A 24,351-nucleotide genomic window follows, 5' to 3' on the forward strand; every position below is an offset into this window, starting at 1 on the left:
ATTATGCACAGCTTTATATAACGAAGTGAACTATAATCATGTTGTGAACAAAATAGAACAGGCTTCACCCAACGCTTGCTGCAATGGGAATGAGAGAGAGCAAAGTTCCAAAGTGGTGGAGTAAACTAATATTAAACTAGAACTGCATGAAGGAGTCATGAAGTACAGGAAGTGTCAGTGAATGAGGATAATCAACTAGTGACACTGAAGTTGGTGAAAAAGTCAAATTCAGGAATGGAAGCGCAGGAAAAGATGATATCTACTAAGAATGACATTCATACTTTAGATTCCAGAATGAACCAAAACATTAAAGATTTTAAATAAGAATGTAAAAATTTAGACAAAAAATTATATCCATAAGAATTTATTTTGAAAATATATTAGATACCTGCACTTGGAATATCCAATATAGAGAAAATGTAACTGACAAACTATTTAAATAGAAGATTAAAATTACTGATTTTTGTCACAATGATTTAACAGAAATGGATGCAGATCTGTTCTGATATAGTAATGAAATGATTTTCAAAGCAAAGCAAATTGGTACTATTGGACTGAGAGAGCATGTAGGTGTAAATATTGATGTGCTGAGAACACTGAAACAATTTGTGTGCAGGTGGTAAAGGGAAGTGTTGACATGGTTGAGAGATCTTAGAAGCTAACAGTAATATCAATAAGATACAATTAGTATAACCTGATGCAGTTAATATCAAAATTAAAAATGTTCATATTGAGAAGAGAAAGGTTGCCAAGGTAAAGAAGCATGGACTGAAATTAACAGCAGTTACTATGTACAAATTATTAGAAGTTAATAATGAAGTAAACAGTGCGATGGGTGTAAAAGGAATTCTATGGGATTGGCAGTAAGGAGACACTTTTCAAGAGGTTATTCTCAGTGTAAATATTCAAAAATTTTTGTTCACTATTAAAGTACAGTAAACAGTTGTTCAGGCAGATGAAATTTTGTTGTGTTTTGTCTTGGTCTGGTAAATGTACTGAAAGACAGGTGTTGTTCTGAAATTGGTAATGCAAAACTAGCTGGATGGGCTGGGGGTTAAATTAATTGTGAATCTGTCCATAGGTCGGACGTTCACTGCTCTTTAGTCAATCCATTATTTAGCACATAATGCTTCCCCAAACTGGGTGATACCATTCTTTCTCTTTCCTGAATCACTAAGCCTCACTTAATATCCTCTCAATTGCTTGTAAGTGGACAATGTTCAGCTTCCACTTTGAACAATTTTATGTAGTATTCGGAGATATGAAGTCTTGATGATTAAAATTTGTATTGTTTCAAGCATAAGTTTTGGGTAGTGATTAACTATAGTAATGCAAGTGGATGGAAACCAGTACAACAGATAAATTTTGTTAAGCTTGATGATGTGTTGTGTTGTTTCTGAGTATAGTAGTACTGAGAATTTTGTGTCTATAATAAACAAATTTCTGTTAGTCATAAGGTAATTTTAAAAAGTAAAATATAAAATATGTTAGCAGATAAGAGAATGTTGAAATGTCTGGAGACAATACTGACTATCTAAAGTAACCAGCAAATATCTGAGTCAATAAACATTTACACAGGAGCATAAAGAAAAAAAACCTTAAATGCATGATTCAGTATTGTTTGTGTAAATGTGTGAAAGTCTTTTGCTCAGGCTAAAGTTAAACTGAATGACATTGTTTATGGAAATGGCCATCTTTGTTTAAAATATGTCATATTACAGCCCTTCAGACATTATTAAAGAAACACAATATGCAATGCCTTAATGGTCACTTGCATAGTTATCACGTAGATGCAGATGTAGGTTGTAGTTGCCTATAGCAATGTCTGTGCAATGAAGGGAAGTTTTGTGTCTGTATTGTCCTTCAGGCTGCAGTTCAGAATAATATCTACCCATAACATGAAGTAGTGATTTCAGTAATTCATATTTTGTCTGTTGTGTTATGGAAATAAGAGTTTTGCCTATAATACTGTGGTTGGTTATTGTAAAGCATATTTTCACAAAGTCATTTTCTGTATATTCAGCAAAGCAGGGGTATATTTGTTGTTTAATGAAGTAAAGAAGTGATGATGTAATGACATACAAAGGAATATGTGAAGTATAGGTAATCAGGAAGAAGTAACAGTACATAATTGAAAATATACATGAATTAATAACAGTTAAGGAACTTGACTTTGCAGTACCTTAATTTTTCAGAATGCACCCCTGTAGCTAACTAGGTTGAAAAGCACTTTCTGCATAAGTGAATCAAAAAGAACATTACACTGCCATGTAAAAAGTCATGGATCACTAAAGGGATAAAGGTATCTCATGGAAGGGAATGGGAAATGTATCTTTGGAAAGAACAAGGAGGGATCGTGCAGTAGCTGCATGCTACAAAAATTACTCATAATTATTGAGGAAGGTTACTAAAAAATCAAGGAACATGCAGATAATGTCAGAAATCAGTAATTTCAGCAGCAGACTTAAGGCTGTATGGAATGTAGTGGAACGAGAGACAGGACAACCAGCCACAGAACTAGACGATGCCACTACTGAACTGAATGAAAGGCTTGTAAATGATGAGTAACAGGTAGCAAATGTATTTAATAATCATTCAAGAGAAAAAGTTACTCCCACAAAAATAAATCATATGAATGTATCACGAAATTCTCCTTTTGAAATTGCGGAAATTATACATTCTTTCAAAAATAATAGTATATATCTCTCAAGGTGTTTCCAAAAAATTATTAAAGATTGGCTCACATATAAAAGTTGCAGTTAGATCTAACACATGTAATTCATCACTGATTACAGCTATTTTCCATAGAGACTGAAATATGTCATTGTTAAGCCCCTCTTTAAAAACATGATAAGAGAGATGTCAATAACTACTGATCTGTTTCACTGCTGACATCATTTTCCAAAATTTTTGATAAAGTGTTGTATTCTAGAGTAGCATCTCACCTTAGCAACAATAACATCTTCAGTAAATCACAGTCTGGATTTCAGAAGGGCCATTGTACTGAGAATGCCATTTACATCCAGAGTGTGACATAGGACATGGTTTCCATCCTATGTGTTACACTTTTGATCTCTCACAATAAATAATTTTTTCTTTCCTTTTTCTAATTTTCTGCAAACATTTTCAGTACTGTCATATAGGTATGTATGGCATATTTACTGATATTCCAAAAGTGAATTTCAGATTCACCTGTTCAAATTTATTGTTTAGATATTGTTTTTGGCTAGGCTTATTCCTAAAGTTTCGCTATAGAGTAGGTTAATTAAAAGTTACAATTAAATAATTTTAACATTATAGTCCGATGTGAAATTTTTTAAGGCTAATCAACATAATTCAGCTAATGATCCACATCAGTAGAAACTTAAGTATTCTGACTTTCTTGTGAAGTACTTTAAATTACCTAAAATTAATGTCTTCTGAAATAATGAAACCTGAAGTTCAGAGCTGCACAACCACTGTTAGATTCTGATCTTTGACAACATACTTTTGCTACCTAAATTTTTCTGTAAGTAATGACATAAAACACTCTCTGTCCGAATAGGCCATGAAGGCCAATGGTACCGACCAACCACAGTGTCATCTTCAGCCCACAGGCATCATTGGATGCCCATATGGAAGAGCATATGGTCAGCACCCCGTTCTCCCAGCCATTGTCAGTTTCCATGACCAAAAATGCTGCTTCTCAATCAAGTAGTTCCTAAGTTGGCCACAAAAGGGTTGGTGCATCCCACTTGCCAACAGCACTCAGCAGATCAGTTGGTCACCAGTCCAAGTGTTAGCCAAGCCCAAGAGTGCTTGACTTCAGTGATCTGATGTTACCACCGCAGCAAGGCCACTGACACATAATTACACAGAAAAATATTAATTAAATAATTAATAATTTCATGTAATTTATCCTAATCTGCAATATGGCACTCTGATATATAAACAAGAGGATTCCCATTGTGTAGGAAGAATAGTGTCCATACAGTTTTCCAAATTTCTGACATGTGATATTTTCTATGAGACAAAATCTCATTCTTCTAATTGATTCATCTGTGTGTTCTTGGTGGAATACTGTATATCATATTAACTAAATGAAAGCTGTTTTTAGTCTTGTTTCAAAAACTTTCTTGTTACTCTATGACACAGGTTGCAGGAAAATATGTTTAAACTTGAAACATAGGTCATACAGTAATACTACACTTTGTGAAACAAGGCTAAAAAAAGCATTTCATGTAGTTAATACAAAATCACATTTGTTCTTGTTGTAGATCAGAAACAGCAAAAGTCAACCTAGCTAAACTGTAAAGCATTGTATAGTTTTCACAGTAACTGTTTGCTGTTGTGCCTGTCTGTAAGCAGTCAAACGTCACTCAAAATTGCCAGTTTGCAGTTAGAAAGAACACAAGTAAGAACTCAAGAACTTTAACATTTAACAACTTACGAACAATTTATATAGCTTAAACTAATGAACATATCACTCAATCTGTGTTGTGATAACCAAGAGTGTGGAATATTATTTTCATCAAAACTAGTGATTGTTGCACATAGTGTTTCCCATTATAGACTGGCTTAAAGGAACTATTAAAGTGTCCATTTTTCCAATAAATTACTACACAACAGTGCTAAGTGGAAACTGCGGCATGTGTAAATGTGAAATATGTCTTTCTGCCACAGTATAACCATTAACTTCACTACTGTAATTGTAGAGTTGATCTGGTTCAACAAGCTAACAAATTTCTGTAGTTGACAAACTGGTCACCATTTCTAATATCAAACTTAGTGAAGAAGAAATGGGTGTGTTAGTTCAATGTACACAATGGTGTTGTGTACATCTTTGAGTATGCACCATCTTGCACTCATTTATACTTTTCAGCTTTGTGGTAATCAAAAGTGCTGCTACTGAGTAGGAACGGAACCAGGTTAATACTGGTAGAGCTACAGTAGGTGGTACACCTGCCCTACCAGTTCCTTCAAGAAACATGTACTGAAGTCAATAAACACCTTAACTACTTATATTAGCTCAAACAAAAATTAACAGACTAAAATTAGAAAAATAAATAAAATGACTGTAAATCTGTACACCTTTAATTAACTTGAAAACCCAAATATATCTGAAAAAGTCACTCAAGATGTGTTTATATTTTACGCAAATGATGATAAACTTACTCTCCTTCTGTTTGCTTCTTGGTATATTCAGTTGGTGCCCTGCCTGGTGTTGCATCATGGAAGGTGGACACAGATGCTGTTTCTCCCATAGCTGACATAGTCACACCTGTTTCCCCCTCTTCTGAAAACCTACAACCATGCATTAGCCTGAGACAACCTAGCCATGAGTGTGTATTAGAGTTGCTTTTCTAGCCTTTATCTTGCTTATACATTTATCTTTTATACCAGATAAAAATATAAAGATACTCGGATAGCTGTTCCTATATATATCAAACATAAAAAATGGTATTTTGTGTAGGAGGGATAATAGAAGTTCATAATGATGGCAAGCCTTAGCCTCAGCTTTCATAAGCAACAGAAATGAAAAAAAAAACATAAAAGTATGTCATTGCTTCTCTCACACAATTATGAACACTTGTACATTCTGCAACACAATTGGAAATACATACATAATTATGTAGAGGATAGTAAAACAACTTACACTCTTCCTCTTTGTTTTTCACGTGGTGTGTCACAGAAGCAAGGGGTAGCTAATACAATTGCTGCTTCTTCTACTGTAGACCTATTCACTCCCTTTCCTATTTATTATGAGGGCTCTGAAGCATTGATTAGCCTCAGATGTCATGGTGAAGTGCCTGCACTGCAAATGGTCACTCTTTGTACATTAATAGACAATCGTACTATGAAAAGGCATGGCTACCAAATGATGTGTGTGTGTGTGTGTGTGTGTGTGTGTGTGTGTGTGTGTGTGTGTGTGTGTTTGTGTTGTTTTTACTGTTCTGGGCTTCCTCAAGGCTAGTCAGCTACTCAAACTTTGGCAAATCTTCTTGCACTTTGTGGACAGATGTGTCATCACAAACCAAGGATTGCCATGAGCATCCTTTCCTCACTGATAAACATTAATTGTGAAGTCTTTCTCAGTTGTAATACTGTTAATTGGATCCACAGAATGCCACAGGTTAGTGTAGTGAGCCCCAGAAAAGTTTTCAGATGTCACTATTTTGAAGAGAGCATGGCCAGGTGTGGGCCAACCAATAAGGTCACCATGGTATTACCATTACTTTCTGTAAGTTGCTTTCTGAGTAATCTGTAATACATTGTGGTGCTCTTTTGTTTTGCCCTTAATCCACAACAAATTTGGAAGTGTGTAAAAGAAGTAGTAATCTGTTAGTCTTGTGTGTTTTTGTGATCTACAATCATGTGGAAGCTTAGACACTTTTAGGAAGCACAAATTGTCAATCAAAGATTATTTGGTGCCTCTGTGGTAACAGTAAAAAGCTACTAAGTGTATCTCCAGCTATTGTATCTAATCTTCAGATCTGTATAGATTTAACTGGATAAATGCATCTGCTTTGAAGAGAACCTGAACTTCTGGAAAAAGAGAAAATGGTTTTAAAAAGGTTTACCTTTCATGTTATGTAAGTTCCATCTAGGTTTCATCTGGGCTAAATATGTGTCTAATGAACACAGTTCTAACAAAGTATTTCCACCTGTATTACCAAATACACTGTATGGTAGAGTTGCTGCTGCAACACTTCACCATATCAGAAAAATGCATAAAAAATGTTTCAGTTGTTCAAAGCAAAAAAATACTGCACTGTATAGCTGTAGTAGCATGCTACCTTACCCATCATTTCAGTTTTCATACAATACACTGGACACTGATGGAAAAAATTCACAACACCAAGAACAATTTGTGTGACATACATAACAATTGGCAGGAAAGTTTCTACACCTGAAAGATAATGTCTACTCAAATTTCATGTAAACTGCATAAAAATAGCATTAGTGGAAGCACTATGATGGTGCAAATCAGGTTTGCTTTAAACATATGCTGTAATTATCATGAGTGTTAGGTACCTTTGAGATTGAATGTGGTGAGTTGATGTTAGTCAAGAATGCATTTAAAGCAACAAAGGTGCCATTATCAACACCTCATTGACTTTGAAAGAAGCCATTTCTGTGAAAAACTGGATGTTCCTTCTGCGATACTGCAGCAAGACTTGGCAGGTATGTGGCCACTGTAGATCATTGCTGGCAATGGTGGTCACAAAAATGTACATTCGCAAGAAGACCAGGCTCTGGACAGACACTTGGCACTACTGGGAGGGAAGACCTTTGAGTTTGGCATATGGCTCTGGCATATCGTGCTGCATCTGCAGCAGGCAGCAGTTGGCATCACAGTGACACAACAAACTGTTACAAATCAGTTACTTCAAGAACAGCTCTGAGCCAGGTGGCCCATAGCATGCATTCAACTGAACCACCATTTCTGGGCTCAGTTGCGTCAAGCAAGAGCTGATTGGCGGTAAGTGTTGAGGTGCCAGTAATGACTGTGTGTTGCTTACATGTAGGGCAGTTGAGGACCTGCAACCAACCTGTCCCCATGCTAGACACACCCTGGACAAACCTGGAGATATGGTCTGGGGTGTGATTTCATACAGCAGCAGGAGCATCCTCGTGGTTATCCCACACATCCTGACTGCAAAACTGTATGTCAGAGTGGTGATTGAACCTGTTCTGCTATCATTTATGAACAGCAATCCAGGGGGTGTTAGCCAACAGGATAATGCTCACTCACATACCTCTTTTGCAATCCAACATGGTCTACAGAGTGTTGACATGTTGCCTTGACCTGCTCAATCACCAGGTCTGCCTGCAGTCAAGCAGCCAGGTATGGGATATCATCAAACAACAACTCCAGTGTCATCCATAAACAGCAATAACTGTTCCTGCAATGACTAAGTGCAACAGGCATGGAATTCCATCCCACAAACAGTGCACATGTGATTGCATGATTATATTCAACACTCTGATGGGTACAATGGTTATTAATGTACCAGAATTTCACATTTGCAGTGTGTCATTTCACTCTTACATTAATGTGTTACTCACTTAAATATATTTCCTAGAAAAATGTATCCCTAAAATTTCATTATTCTACATTAATTTTTTTGGTATTGTGATTTTTTTTTCATAAGAGTGTTTACCTGTGAAGAAAATCAGGAAATGGATAAAGTCCTCACTGTCTCTTCCTCTTTTCCAGCAGAGTGTAGAGTGTGCAATGGACTGACTGATAATAAACTTGTGTTTCAATATAATAAACAGTAACTGCTAGGGTCTTGAAGTGACTTAATTTCCATAAAAAGTAAAAGTATTTTATACATAATGAAAACTCAAAAAATATGTGCCAAAACTGTTTACATGTAGTCAGTGTATAGAACATATTATTACACCATAAATAGAATATAAGTTAAGAGTAAAAACAGACATAAATGTAATATAAGATGGTTTGAACTCTGTAATATGTTAGGTCAAAACTGCTTCTCTGTCATACTGGATTTTACCATAATCAAATCATCTGGTGTACATTTAAGTCTTGTCTTTGTATTGTTTTTTCACTGTCATATTTTCCTCTAATTGTGAACTTCATGACCTGGATGCACGATATATCTAAAACACAAATGATCATTTTTCCTTTTATTTTCTCTCTCTCTCTCTCTCTCTCTCTTTCCTTTAAATGGATCCTGGCATACTATTTTGGCAACCAGAGATATACAGGAAATGCTTATTCTATGCGTGGTCACAGGATGGGTGGACTGTATCACTATGCAACACCAGTGCCTCTTACTGATCATTATAATTTACACTCACAACTCAACACTTGCATACCTACCAGCAAACATTAATACACTCCTGGAAATTGAAATAAGAACACCCTGAATTCATTATCCAAGGAAGGGGAAACTTTATTGACACATTCCTGGGGTCAGATACATCACATGATCACACTTACAGAACCACAGGCACATAGACACAGGCAACACAGCATGCACAATGTCGGCACTAGTACAGTGTATATCCACCTTTCGCAGCAATACAGGCTGCTATTCTCCCATGGAGACGATCGTAGAGATGCTGGATGTAGTCCTGTGGAACGGCTTGCCATGCCATTTCCACCTGGCGCCTCAGTTGGACCAGCGTTCGTGCTGGACGTGCAGACCGCGTGAGACGACGCTTCATCCACTCCCAAACATGCTCAATGGGGGACAGATCCGGAGATCTTGCTGGCCAGGGTAGTTGACTTACACCTTCTAGAGCACGTTGGGTGGCACGGGATACATGCAGACGTGCATTGTCCTGTTGGAACAGCAAGTTCCCTTGCCGGTCTAGGAATGGTAGAACGATGGGTTCAATGACGGTTTGGATGTACCGTGCACTATTCAGTGTCCCCTCGACGATCACCAGAGGTGTACGGCCAGTGTAGGAGATCGCTCCCCACACCATGACGCCGGGTGTTGGCCCTGTGTGCCTAGGTCGTATGCACTCCTGATTGTGGCGCTCACCTGCACGGCGCCAAACACGCATATAACCATCATTGGCACCAAGGCAGAAGCGACTCTCATCGCTGAAGACGACACGTCTCCATTCGTCCCTCCATTCACGCCTGTCGCGACACCACTGGAGGCGGGCTGCACGATGTTGGGGCGTGAGCAGAAGTCGGCCTAACGGTGTGCGGGACCGTAGCCAAGCTTCATGGAGACGGTTGTGAATGGTCCTCGCCGATACCCCAGGAGCAACAGTGTCCCTAATTTGCTGGGAAGTGGCGGTGCGGTCCCCTACGGCACTGCGTAGGATCCTACGGTCTTGGCGTGCATCCGTGTGTCGCTGCGGTCCGGTCCCAGGTCGATGGGCACGTGCACCTTCCGCCGACCACTGGCGACAACATCGATGTACTGTGGAGACCTCACGCCCCACGTGTTGAGCAATTCGGCGGTATGTCCACCCAACCTCCCGCATGCCCACTATACGCCCTCGCTCAAAGTCCGTCAACTGCACATACGGTTCACGTCCACGCTGTCGCGGCATGCTACCAGTGTTAAAGACTGCGATGGAGCTCTGTATGCCATGGCAAACTGGTTGACACTGACGGCGGGTGTGCACAAATGCTGCGCAGCTAGCGCCATTCGACGGCCAACACCGCGGTTCCTGGTGTGTCCACTGTGCCGTGCGTGTGATCACTGCTTGTACAGCCCTCTCGCAGTGTCCGGAGCAAGTATGGTGGGTCTGACACACCGGTGTCAATGTGTTCTTTTTTCCATTTCCAGGAGTGTATATCTTACACAAGGCATGGCAGCAAAGTAACCCATGGTAATCTAAACCTCTTGCCTCCAATGGAATTTCATAAAATTTGCCATGAATGTATCCTGATTTTTGGTTAGTGAGTTCCAGTGTCAAGTAACCACACTCAAATGATTCGTTAGAAACATTGATTGCTCTTGAGTAACACACTCTTTTTCCCTTGCTGAAACATATACACACTGTGAAATGCTTTTTCCCTAAAAGCATTGCACATCAACCAGCTTGCTGATACCTCTACCAGATGCTAGAAACTAATTGTTTCATTGGTTTCTAATGTTTATGGCACTTCGATTGCAGCTATGGCCTACACATGGTGAACTTTCACCAATGGCCTACAAGCAAAATTAGCATCAGGCCCCTTCTACAACTACAATGGCATTGTGATGTTGCCTGTGGCAGTGTTACCATCACAATTAATTCTTTGCTTGTTTTTGGGCTTACCTTGTACAGATACAGAGCAAAATGATACAACAAAACCAACTTTTTTTATTTCCGTTTCTGTATATAAAATATATGGATTGAGCTTTTCTCCTACGCAACAGATTGTTCTAAAATCTATGTATTCAGGGCCAGGACGTGTCTTGCTTTTATAGTCTTTCTCATTGTTGTACTTTATATTAACTTAAAAGAATTTGGTAGGTAGGTCAAGATGAGTCTATTCTGAGAATTAGTGATACTTGGCCTAAATGTATCTAAACAGAGCACATAAAATACCTCCTTTTTATTGATTACATCAATAAACCTTTAAGTAAGTTAAATGATACCTAAATTACTGACAGTAGTTCCTATCAATAGTGTCCGCACTAGTCAAATTTGGATGGTGCAGTGTTCAACAAATTTGGATGGTGCAGTGTTCAAATCCTCTTGAGGAAATCCTGTTTTAAGTTTATGATGCTTTAATCAAATTACTGAATGTGAATTCAAGGACTGTTTCTCTGAGGTCATGACTGAATTTACTCTTCTGATCCTCTTTCAATCTTAGTTCACGCTCCTGATTTAATAACCTCATCACTGACAAAATGTTTAGCTCTAATTTCCTTTAATTATGTTTATTCTTTGTAATTTCATCAAAAACCATTTAGAAGCGTCTGTAAGCCACTTAAGATTGAGCAAAACTGAAGAATGGCATACTGTGATAGGTCAATCACAGGCAGCCCCTGCATTATGTCACGCAGCTGAAAAAGAAACTTGATGACACCAAATTGTCAGATGGTAAAAGTATAAAATATGTGGGAAGGCTTACTGATAAAGTTATTGATGAATTTCAGGTATATTATGGCAAAGCCATAAGAGAAAACCCACATGAGTTGGAAAGCGTGAAAAGAGCAATGTGGGCAACATACTTTCACAGGCTGTCCACAGACACTAACCCTGTACATAGATTGTGCCCACCTGCACCTCCAAATAACTAATGCAATCTACATCCCCCTGAATCTGCTTACTGTATTCATGTCTTTGTCTCCTTCTACAAGTTTTACCCCTCATATTTTCCTCCATTACCAAATTGGTGATGTCTCAGAATGTGTCATATCAACCAATCCCTTCTTTTAGTCAAATTGTACCACAAGTTTCTTGTCTCCCCAATTTTATTCAGTAGCTTCTCATTAGTTTTATGATCTACCCACCTAATCTTCAGCATTCTTCTATAGTACCATATTTCAAAAGCCTCTGTTCTCTCCTAGTCCAAACTGTTTATCATCCATATTTCACTTCCATACATAGCTACACTTCAGATAAATAACTTCAGGAACGACTTCCTAATACTTAAGCCAATGCTTGATGTTAACAAATTGGTTGTACTGCCATTGTCAGTCTACACTTTATGCCATCATCAGTTATTTCGTTTCCCAAACAGCAAAACTCACCTACTGTTCTGAGTGTCTTTTTTTTCTCAACTAATTCCCTCAACATCACCTGACTTAATTTCACTACCTTCCATTATCATTGTTTTGCTTTGTTGATGTTCATATTATATCCTCCTTTCAAGACACTGTCCATTCTGTTCCACTGCTCTTCCAAGTCCTTTATTATCTCTAGTGGAATGACCATGTTATTGGCAAACCTTGCAGTTTTTACTACTTCTGAACTTTAATTCCTAATCAAACAATTTTCTTTTTTTCCTTTACTGTTTGCTGATGGATAACATCAGAGATAGGCTATAACGATCTTCCACTCCTTTCTCAATCACAGCTTTCCTTTCATGACTCTTGTCTCTGCTGTTTGGTTTCTGTACAAGTTGTAAATAGCCTTTTCCACCCTGATACATACAGAGTTTCTAAGAAAGTCTTCCAGTCAACACTGTCAAACACTTTATCTATGCCTACAAATGCTATAAATATAGGTTTGCTTTCCCTTAATCTATATTCTAAGATAAGTCATAGGGACAGTATTGCCTCAGATTTTCCTACACTTCTGCAAAATTCAAACTAATCTCCCACACCAAGGTGGGTTTCTGCCAGTTTTTCCATTCTTCTGTAAAGAATTTACATTAATACATATATTTATTTATTTAATTACACATCAAGTTCTGGAGGACCAAATTGTGGAGCAAATTTCCAAGGTCATGGAATGTGTCAGTACATGAAATTACAGCATAAAAGTAATAACAGAAGGAAATAAATGTTTATGAACCTGAAAAAAGTCAGTCTTCAAGTTGAAGTAAACACAATCAACAATACAACAAGAATCAGCTTAATTTTTCACGAAACTCCTCAACAGATTAGAAGGAGTGACCCCTGAGGAAACTCTTCAGTTTCGATTTGAAAGTGTATGAATTACTACTAAGATTTTAGAATTTGAGTGGTGGCTGATTGAAAATGGATGCAGCAGTATACTGCACACCTTTCTGCACAAGAGTTAAGAAAGTCCATTCCAAATGCAGGTTTGATTTCTGCTGGGTATTAACTGAGTGAAAGCTGCTTATTCTTGCGAATAAGCTAACATAGTTAACAAGAAATGACAATATATATATATATTATCAAAAAGGAAGATTCCATGACTTACCAAGCGGGAAAGCGCTGGTAGATAGGCACAATAAAAAAACACACAAACACACATACAACATTTTGAGCTTTCGCAACCCATGATTGTTTAGTCAGGAAAGAGGGAAGGAGAGGGAAAGATGAAAGGATGTGGGTTTTAAGGGAGAGGGTAAGCAGTCATTCCAATCCCAGGAGCGGAAAGACTTACCTTAGGGGGGAAAAAAAGGCAGGTATACACGCGCACACACACACATATACGGACACAAGCAGACATATTTAAAGGCAAAGAGTTTCGGCAGATATATATATATATATATATATATATATATATATATATATATATATATATATATATATCACTTATTGCTCGAACCATCCATTTCTGAGCCAAAAATATCTTTATAGACTGGGAAGAGTTACCCCCAAAATATAAGACCATAAAACATAAGTGAATGAAAATAAGCAAATTAGAATAATTTTCACGATGAACGATCACTCACTTCAGATATATACCTGCCTTTTTTTCCCCCCTAAGGTAAGTCTTTCCGCTCCCGGGATTGGAATGACTGCTTACCCTCTCCCTTAAAACCCACATCCTACCATTCAAATAGTAAAAATGGCAGCATTAAGTCTTTGAACAATATCCTGATTGTGAGCTTTCCTTGACACCTTACTATCTATCTAAACATCTAGAAGTTTGAAATGTTCAGTTTTACTAATCATATGTCCATTCTTTGAAATTAAAACGTCACGTTTTGTTGAATTGTGTGTTAGAAACTGTAAAAACTGAGTCTTACTGTGACTTAACTTCAGTTCAATTTCAACAACCCATGAACTTAGGTCATGAACTGCACTATTTGATACTGAGCCAACGTTGCACACAACATCCTTCACTACGAAGCTAGTATCATCAGAAAATAGGAATATTTTGGAGTTACCCATAATACTAGACGGCATATCATTTATGTGAATAAAAAACATGAGTGGCCGCAACACTGATCCCTGGAACACCACCTACTTGACTGTACCCCACTCAGACAGCCATTCTCAACATTGTGAATAATTACCTATTGCTGTCTGTTGCTAAAGTAAGTGGTGAACGAATTGCGAGCTATTCCCCGTATTGCGTAATAATCCAACTTCTGGAGCAATATTGGGAGATAAACACAGTCAAATGCCTTAGTTAAATAAAAAAATATGCCTAGCATTCGAATCCTTTTGTTTAACCCCTCCAGTACCTCACAGAGAAAAGAGCATATAGCATTTTCAGTTGTTACACGGCTTCTAAAGCCGAAGTGCACATCTGATAGCAAATCATGTGGTATAAAATGATCAATTATCCTTATATACATAGCGTTTTCAATAACTTTAGCAAACACTGATGGCAGAGAAATAGGTCTAAAGTTATCTACATTATCCCTTTCTCCCTCTTTACAAAGCGGCTTTACTACTGAATACATTAATTGTTCAGGAAACTGACCATTTGTAAAGGAAAAATTACAAATATGGTTAAATACAGGGCTATCATGTGCAGCACAGTACTTTAATATTCTACTAGACACTCCATCATAACCATGAGAGTCATTAGTCTTCAGTGATTTAATTATTGACTCAATCTCCCTCTTGTCTGTATAACACAGAAGTATTTCTGACCTCACTCTCAGAATGGCATTTGCCAAGAAAGCTATATGATTCCCTGTAGAATTTATATTTTTATTTAATTCACTAGCAATGCTCTGAAAATGATTGTTAAAAACTGTACATATATCTGATTTATCAGTAACACAATTATTTTAATTGCGAGCTGACTTTATATCATTGACCTTGTGCTGCTGACCAGATACTTCCTTTACAACTGACCATATGGTTTGAATTTTATCCTGTGAATTAGCTTTTCTATTTGCATACCACATATTCTTTGCCTTTCTAATAACATTTTTAAGCACCTTACAATACTGTTTGTGCTACTGTAGCTTGATTGTTACTACGTCTAACATTTTGACATAATTCCCGCTTTGTTCTACATGATACCCTTATCACACTGTTCAGCCACTTGGGCTGCCTATTACTGCTAGTACTCCATTTAGAACATTTTAATGGAAAGCAACTCTCAAAGAGCATGAGAAATGGGTTGACAAAATCATTATATTTATGATCTATGTTATCTGCACTATAAACATCCTCCCACTCTTGTTCCTTGACAAGGTTTAAAAAACTCTATTGCTGCTGGATTAACTTTCCTACATAGTTTGTAATCAAATGTGACATTTGTCAGAGTACTAAAGCCTTTTAGCGTTAAAATCTGTGCATCATGGTCTGAAAGGCCATTCACCCTTTTACTAACAGAATGCCCATCTCGTAATGAAGAATGAATAAAAATATTGTCTATGGCTATGCTACTGTTCCCCTGCACCCTAGTTGGAAAAACACAATCATATGAATTTAAGAGATCTACTAACATCCTTTTTCTTGCACAATCATATACAAATTTATATTGAAGTCACCACATATAACTAATTTCTGGTACTTCCTACAAAGTGAACCAAGGACCCACTCTAGCTTGATCAGAAATGTTCCAAAGTCAGAGTTAGGGGATGTACAAACAACAATTAGAAGTTTAGTTTCACTAAATTCAACTGCCCCTGCACAACATACAAATATCTGTTCAGTGCAGTGCCGTGAAATATCTATGGACTCAAATGAAATACTGTTTCTTATGTACATAGCCACTCCCCCACCCCACAAGGAATTCCTTGAAAAACAGCCAGCTAATCTGTATCCTGGTAAAGAAGCCTCTGAATTGTCAAATTATTTAAGTGGTGCTCTGAAATATCAATAATTTCACAGTCACCATCTGTAAGCAGTTCACTAACTTTATCTCCGATAGCTCTTACATTTTTATGAAATATGCTAATTTCTTCTCTACTTGGGAAAATTACATCCTCTGAAGGTGAGCCCTTCGTTAGAGGGACTTCCTTTAAGCAGGTATCGCTGTAAATTGACTTTAATCTATAAAAGGTGCAGCTCTAACACCAACTACTACAGGAATTTTTCCATGACTGATCCCACCGCCACTATCCACTACACTGTCACCTTTAAGCTTTTCATGCCTCCCCTTCCCATACCTACTGAGATGCAGGCCCTGCACTGTGAAACCCGATCTGCCATTAGACCCAACTGGCACCACCAAGATGTGACCTGTGCCTTCTGCCATCAGCACCCTCCCCAGCCCCATGTTAACGCACCTAACAGCATTAAGATGAGGCCAATCCTGATGCTGAAACAGTTGCACAAAATGCACATTAGTGCCACCAGTTTTAGCAGCTATCTTTACCAGGTCACCACCTACATCATATTTCCCATCCCTATCAAGACTGTTCCCTGCTCCACCCACTTTCACTACCTGATCCTCCTTCATAAAATTCCTGCAAAACACCCCTATGCTGTCAGTCACTTGAGCCAACCCTGCACTAGGCTTCACAATGCTGGTGACCTTGTACTCACTCCTTAACACTTTCTGCAACTGCTGGCCCACACCTATATTGTGTGAACTACCTAGCAGCAGAACCTTCTTCTTTCTGTTAGGCTTTGCAACTGACCTAGGCCTCCTGACTGCTGAAGATGGCTGCATGCTCTCTACATATACAGCTACAAGAGGCTACTCTCCAATCAGCTCTGACAGTTGGTCAGATCTATTGCATATAGGCAAAGGATAACTGTCTGAATAGCTCCTGTTCCTAGCTGCCCTTCTTGCCAACAGCCAGTTTCCATTCCCCACCACCCTTCACCCTTCTCAACGTATCTAGTTCCTCCTCTGTGCATTGTAACTGCACGTGAAGGGCACATATCTTATGCTCCTGCTCCTCTATCAACTTATTTCTGCTACAGATTCTGCATTCCCAGGAGAGGATCTTGCTAGAATGCCCACTGGCTTCCCCACTGCATCCCCCCCCCCCCCAAATGAAAATACTTTGAACAAATCCCACACTGTAACCCACAACTCACAAACCTATGACAGAGTCCTCATTTCTCACTCATGGTAAAATTTTACAGTTACTGTAAGAAAACTATATGTCTATACTACCAAAATTCAGTTACACCAGTAGATCTATTTATAGAACTAACAACAGTTGTCTCAAGATTATCTGTCTACTAAGAAAGCAACTACTTTAATTACTACTACTACACCACAGCTAATACCAATAACAACAAAACTTTACAAAATTATTAGATAAAACCAAAAATTCAAATGAAGTTAAAACACTGAATGCAAATTTTACTGAAATATTTCACTTGAAACAAGAAGAAATGTCAGCTGAAAACTAAAGCACAAAATTTACTAAATGACTTCAATGCACAGAAAACTCTAACAAACACAGCGAGTGAACGTTCCAGAAGTTTATTAAATAATCATTTCACCACAAACTGCATGAAACACCTCTGAAAACTATTAAATTTAATAGTTGCAACTAGAATGTGTTATACTGATTGTTAGCTAATTTTCACACCTGTCAGAAACTGTTTTCTTTTGGATTTGAATTCTTAAATTCTTATTGCACTCTGAGGGTATTTCATTTGTCTCACACATTTTGCACACCAGATGGAAGAGTTTTGTCATAGCTGTCTCACCCTGGGCTATTAATTGTTCTGACAGAGTGTCGTCTACTCTCATGAACTTGTTTCAACTTAAGTCTTTCATTGCTCTCTCAAATTCTCCTTGCAGTATCATATCTCCCATCTCATCTTCATATATGTCCTCTTCATTTACTATAATATTAATTTCCAGTCTATCCCTCTTGTATAGACCCTCTATATCCATCTATATACTCCTGCCACCTTTCAGCTTCCCCTTTTTTTGCTTAGGACTGATTTTCCACCTGAGATCTTGATATTCATACAACTGCTTCTCTTTTCTCCAAATGCCTCTTTAATTTTACTGTAGGCAGTATCTCTGTTTCTCCTACTCAGCTGCTACTGTCTGCACTTCTGCACATGTGTAAACTCACAGGTCCCCAATGAGGATAAATTGTAGCTGATGGCTTTGTTGGTGTATAAAGCTTTAACTTTTGTGTGTGTTATTTCTATCTTCGTGCCTATCATTTATCTTGATATAGTCTCTGAAGTTCTGCAGATCCATAAATATTTTTTTCTCAGTTGGACCAAAGGGTACAACATAGGACAGTCAGTGAAAGTGCCAATAACAGCTTCTTTTCCAGCTCCTACTGGTTCTGAATCAGGAAAATGTTATATTAAAATACTAAATTTATCCTTAAATAAAATTATACAGCAAAATGGAAAGTATGAGTGTGAAAAACTAACTTAGGGCACACTGAGACACTGGCTCAAATGTGTTTCACAACTTGTGTTTCACTTTACTCAATGCGTAATGTCTTCAAAAACAACATTATAGCAGCCTAATGATAATGTATTTTGCAACTTAAAACTACACAATATTTAGACTGGAGTACATAGATTCCAGGTATATTGTATTATTACCTAATTTAAATTAGTAGCCATGTATCATACACAACAAATTACGTAACATTCCAAGGAAGTGTTTGTGTAACTTTATTCAAATAACTATATCCACTGATTACCCATGTCAGGCTACTATTTTCCAAATTACTTCCTATTCATATCACCAATGAAACAACACTGTAAGACTACCACAAGGAGAGAAGACAGAAATGTCTTTCTCTTTCAATCTAAATACTTTATCATAACAGAATCGAGGTAAAGTATACTGAATTGAAATGAAACTAAAATATTACATTATTTTTAAAAATAATATTTTACCAACTATCCAAAAAGTTTCGTATTTCTCATGCCTCTCCAATTAAACAATATACACCGATAAAAAAAAAAAACAACACCAAAAAATAATTAATGTAGAGTAGTGAAATTTTAAGAATGTATTTGTCTAGATAACATACTTAATTGATTAACATTGCAAGATCACAGGTTAATGTAAGGGAGAGATAAGCCATTGCAAATGTGAAATGCTAGTATGTAAATAAGAAGTGCAACCGCCAGAATGTTGACATCATTGCTGAAAACATGCATGCATTGTGTAGTACAGGTGCTGGATGTCAGTTTATAGGATAGAGTTCCAGGCCTGTTGCACTCAGACGGTCAATAAAGGGACAGTTTATACTGTTTGTGGATGAGGCTGGAGTTGTCATCCAATGACATCTCATATGCACTTGATTGAAGATAGATCTGGTGATCACGCACGCCAGGACAACATGTTAAAGCTCCGCAGACTGTTGTCAGCTACAACAGCAATATGTGCGCAAGCGTTATCCTGTTAGAAACCACCACCTGAAATGCTATTAATGAATGACGGCACAACAGGTTGAATCACCAGATTGAGGTACAAAATTGCAGTGAACATGGGGCAACCATGAGAGTGCTCATGCTGACATATGAAATTGCACTACAGACCCTAATTCTAGGCGTAGGTCCAATGCATTTAGCATGCAGACAAGTTGGTTGCAGGCACTGAAATGGACTCCTTCAGATCAACCCATGGACATAACTGGCACCAAGGCAGAATGATCTTTCACCAGAAAATCCAACAGATCTCCACCCTGCCCTCCAAACAGCTCTTGCTTGATAATACTGAAGTGGCATAAGGTGGTGGTTTGGGTTCAGTGGATTGTACACTACAGGGTATTTGGCTAAGTGCTTTCCTTAATGTAAGTGATTTGTAACAGTTTGTTGTGTCACTGTGGTGCCAACTGCTGCTCAGATTAGAGCTGCAGATGCAGAACGATGTACCAGAGCCACATAGGAAACATGATGGTCTTCCCTCTCAGTAGTACCATGTGGCAGTCTGCAGCCTGGGTTTCTTTTGACCATTCATATTCACGAGCACTGTTGCCAGTAATCATGTATAGAGGCTACATTCCTGCCAAGTCTTTCTGCAGTATCACAGTAGGAACATCCACCTTTTTGTAGCCCTATTATACTACCCCTTCCAAACTCAGTGGGGTGCTGATAATGGTGTCTCTGTTGCTTTAAATGCATGCTTGACTAACATCAACTCATCATGTCCAAGCTCAAAGGTAACTAACCCTCATGCTGTTACAGTGTGTATTTAGAGCAAACTTGATCTGCATTCTCACAATGGTGCTACTAGTGGCACTCCTATGCAATTGGTGCAAAATTTGAATATACATCATCTTAGAGATGTAGTAACATGCCTACCAACTTTTATTCACCTCTCACAACTCCTTCTTCGTGTTCTGATTTTTTTCTGTCGGTGTATTTCATTCACAGTATCGTAATATTAAGCCAAGTTTAAGAATTGCTTAGAGCTCAATAAAAATCGTTTTTATCTCTTTAGAAGATTTTACAACAAAATCGATTTGTACAATAAATAAAGATTCCACGTTTCGGAAGGATTCAATCTTTCTAAGTACAGATGTATGTTAACTAACAACCACTAAATGATCTTGATGAAACTTGGCAGGAATGCATTGGGTGCAGATTAATGCAGTAGCCTTTTTGTGCCCAGTTTCACTTTTAATGATTAAATCACACCCTGCAAGGTAATTTGACATATTAGGTTTGGAGGTAATATATTTGAAATGATGATATTTAAAAAAAGTTATCATATAAAAGTCAATATGTAATTAACCTTCTTGGAAACTGTATAACTGAATTTTATAATATTATAAAATTCTTCAAAATACCACACCACCATTAATTTATTTTCAAAAATGGTAACTTTTGTTACAGCATAAACTAAAGAAGTTTTGAAGCTACATACATCTATGTGTAATAAAGGTGGTATCTGGCATACAATTTTTGGAAAGTGCTGTCACAGTAATTTCAGCACACCTAATTAAAACATGTAAACATTCATTATTATAGCCACTTAATTCACTCATATTTCTTTTATTCAGCACAACACATAATGTGTAAGGATACCCAAAATATAGTGCTGTTACTGAAACTGAATTTATTGGAATTCATATTCATGAAAATCTTCACTGGGGCTGTCATAGTGCATCTCTAAATTCAAAACTAGCAAAAATGAGCTATGTAGTAAGATAGTTTTGCAATAACACTAGTGTAGGAACAGTTTGGGTTATATACCTTGCTCACGTGTATTCATCAGTGAAGTGCAGTTTCATTTTCTGGGGGAATGTGAACCAAAGCAAAACAGTTTTTAGGAATTAGGAATTATAAGAATAATTAAACAAGGAAGCAAGCAGCAGAAAAGCATGCGAAACTACGTTCTAAGATCTAAAAATTTTACCCCTTCCCTGCATTTATATAGTGCAAGTAGTTTTGCAAGACAAAAAAGTATAATAAGGAGAGAAAACACTTTTATGGAAAACAGAATTGACCATTATTACAGTACCAGGTCACACAGCAATATACATGTTAGTCACTGCAACACCATCTTTTCCCAAAAAGATGTATACCTTGCAAAAAAACAAACTATGCAACAAATTACCAAGACAAATAAAATTTCATCCTGAACTATAAAACTTGAAGTCTGTGACAGCTTACCGACCGTAAAATTGCTTTTATTCAATCTTGTGGTATCCTATGCATTAAAACATGTAGATCGTGCTTTTAACATGCAGGAATAAGTTGTAAATGTACAGTATATAGTCAAATTTGTTATTTCTCACTTAACAAAAATTTAAATAACGTATGTTTAATATTCGTAAAACAACAGCTACAAAAGTTACTTCTGTCAGTTACCTTGTGTGTAATATATGCTCTGTGAAGCAGGTTTACACAGACAAATAAATAAATCTAATCGTACTGGGAAACCTGTAAAACCTAAACTGCCTTCTTTCAATGCTGGAGATTTTAGAGCCTCCACAAAAGCTTAGGAAAATAGTAATCTACTTTCTGATCTATAACTGAAGCTACCATCCAAAATTATTTTGAATCATATTCAAGCACTATGGAAAATAATATGCATTGCACATGTTGAAATTTAGAAAAAAATCATGAACACTTGATATTAAATAGAATACATCTGTATTTTATGTTAGTAAACAGTGATAAATCATTATCAGTTAACGTGCCTCAGGTACCCTTTCTTCCTGTAGATACATTAGGATGACAGAGTTTAAAAAGAGGATGACTATTAAACTGATAAACATTGCATGGGAAGTTAATAACTCTTCCATAATAATTCTATCAAGTTCACAGAAACAGTTTATAAAATAATAAAAGTAAAGGTAAATGGGTGTGTCCATAGCTCTCTACTTTATCGGAATCACACAGGCAGTTTAAAATGATTACAAGTCCTCTGTTTATTGCTTGCAGTTCTGAAAAAGAACTTACCGTTCTCCCTTTTGTTTCTTGGTACGTTTAATCAATGGCGATTGAGATGTAGCCTCACAGGAAGTGGATTCAGCTGTTACAGGAGCTGCTTTTGCCACAGATGACATAATCACTCCATGTCCTGAATACCTATAAACACAAATTAGTCCAGGACAACATGTCAATTTATGCTAGGTAGTAATGGCACAGAACAAGTTAGGTAATCAAAAAGTTATTGCGCTATGATATGGGATTACAGATAATTAGTCAGACTTTCCGTGTCTTTTTTCCCCCTAGGACTGCAGTATCGGCAAATCTACATCATATTCCTCAAACCACCTAACGGCTTGTGGCGAAGGATACTTCTCATATCAATAACTGATCTCCACCATCCCTGTTCCACTCCTTAATGGCGCATGGGAATAATGATTGTCGACAAGCCTCTGTATTACCGTAGTTCAAATTTCTTTAAATTTCTCATCAGGGTCATTTCCTGAGAGGCATGTGGGAAGAAGTAATATGTTATCCAATTTTTCCCAGAAAGTATTCTCTCAAAATTTCATTAGTGACCTCTGTTGTAATGTTTGCCAATGGAGTTTGCTGAGCATCTCTATAATACTCTAGCACCAACTAAACCATCCCAGGTTAGGATCCCATAATGAATAATACTCGAGAATAGGTCGGACAAATGCCTCAAGAGCCACTTACTTTGTGGATGAGTTACATTTACTTAAGATTCTTCCTACGAAATCAGTCCGGCATTTTTTGTTTCCTACTGTTTGTTTTATATTGTCATGCTAATTAAGGTCGCTTTGGATAGTTACTCCTAGAAATTTTATGATAGATGCTGTTTCACACACTTTGTCATCAATAGTGTAGTGGTACAGTAGCGGATCTCTTTCATTATGTATATGCAATACACAGACTGTAAAGTTACAAAAGTCACACCAATATTCAAGAAAGGTAGCAGGAGTAATAAACTAAACTACAAGCACACATCCATTATGAATTAGGCCTACCTCGATGAGAACAGTCTATTGACACATAGTCAACACGGATTTTTTTTTAAAAAATCGTTCTTGTGAAACAAAACCAGCTCTTTACACACACAAAGTGTTGGGTGCTATTGACTAGGAATTTCAAATTGATTGCGTATTTCTAGACTTCCAGGAGGCTTTTGGCCCTGTACCACGCAAGGGACTTGTAGTGAAATTGTATGCTTATAGAATATCGTCTCAGTTATATGACTGGATTTGTGATTTCCTGCCAGAGAGGTCACAGTTCGTAGTAATTGACGGAAAGCCATCGACTAAAACAGAAGTGATTTCTGGCGTTCCCCAAGGCAGTGCCACATCCCCCCTGCTGTTCCTTATCTATTTACATAATATAGGAGACAATCTGAGCATCCGTCTTAAGTTGTGTGCAGATTATGCTGTCGTTTATCGTCTAGTAAAGTCGCCAGAAGTTAAAAACAAATGCCAAAACAATTTAGAAAAGGTACCTGTACGGTGTGAAATTTGGCAACTGACCATAAATTCTGAAAAGTATGAGGTCATCCACCATATGACTGCTAAATGGATCACGTTAAACTTCGGTAACAATATATCAGTGAAATCTAATGGTCGTAAATTCAAATAAACACCTAGGAATTAAAGTTGCGAACAACTTTAATTGGGAAAAACACATAGAAGACGTTGTGGGGAAGGCAAACCAAAGACTGCATTTCATTGGCAGAACACTTCGAAAATGTAACAGATCCATTAAAGAGACTGCCTACATT

The 24,351-nt window shown here is 37.4% G+C and overlaps 1 protein-coding gene across 1 annotated transcript in view; it reads right to left on the reverse strand.

Moving 5' to 3' along the window:
- Window positions 1-24,351, reverse strand: part of LOC126298015 (uncharacterized) — a 78,907-nt gene that overhangs the window by 31,605 nt on the left and 22,951 nt on the right. Inside the window, exons 3-4 of the mRNA XM_049989338.1 lie at window positions 22,593-22,721; window positions 5,155-5,283 (exon numbers count right to left, since the gene is read on the reverse strand). Of these exons, the coding sequence (XP_049845295.1) occupies window positions 5,155-5,283; window positions 22,593-22,721 (258 nt within the window). The remainder of the gene's footprint in view (window positions 1-5,154; window positions 5,284-22,592; window positions 22,722-24,351) is intronic.

The sequence above is a fragment of the Schistocerca gregaria genome, chromosome X (genome assembly GCF_023897955.1).
Source record: "Schistocerca gregaria isolate iqSchGreg1 chromosome X, iqSchGreg1.2, whole genome shotgun sequence".
NCBI lineage: Eukaryota > Metazoa > Arthropoda > Insecta > Orthoptera > Acrididae > Schistocerca > Schistocerca gregaria.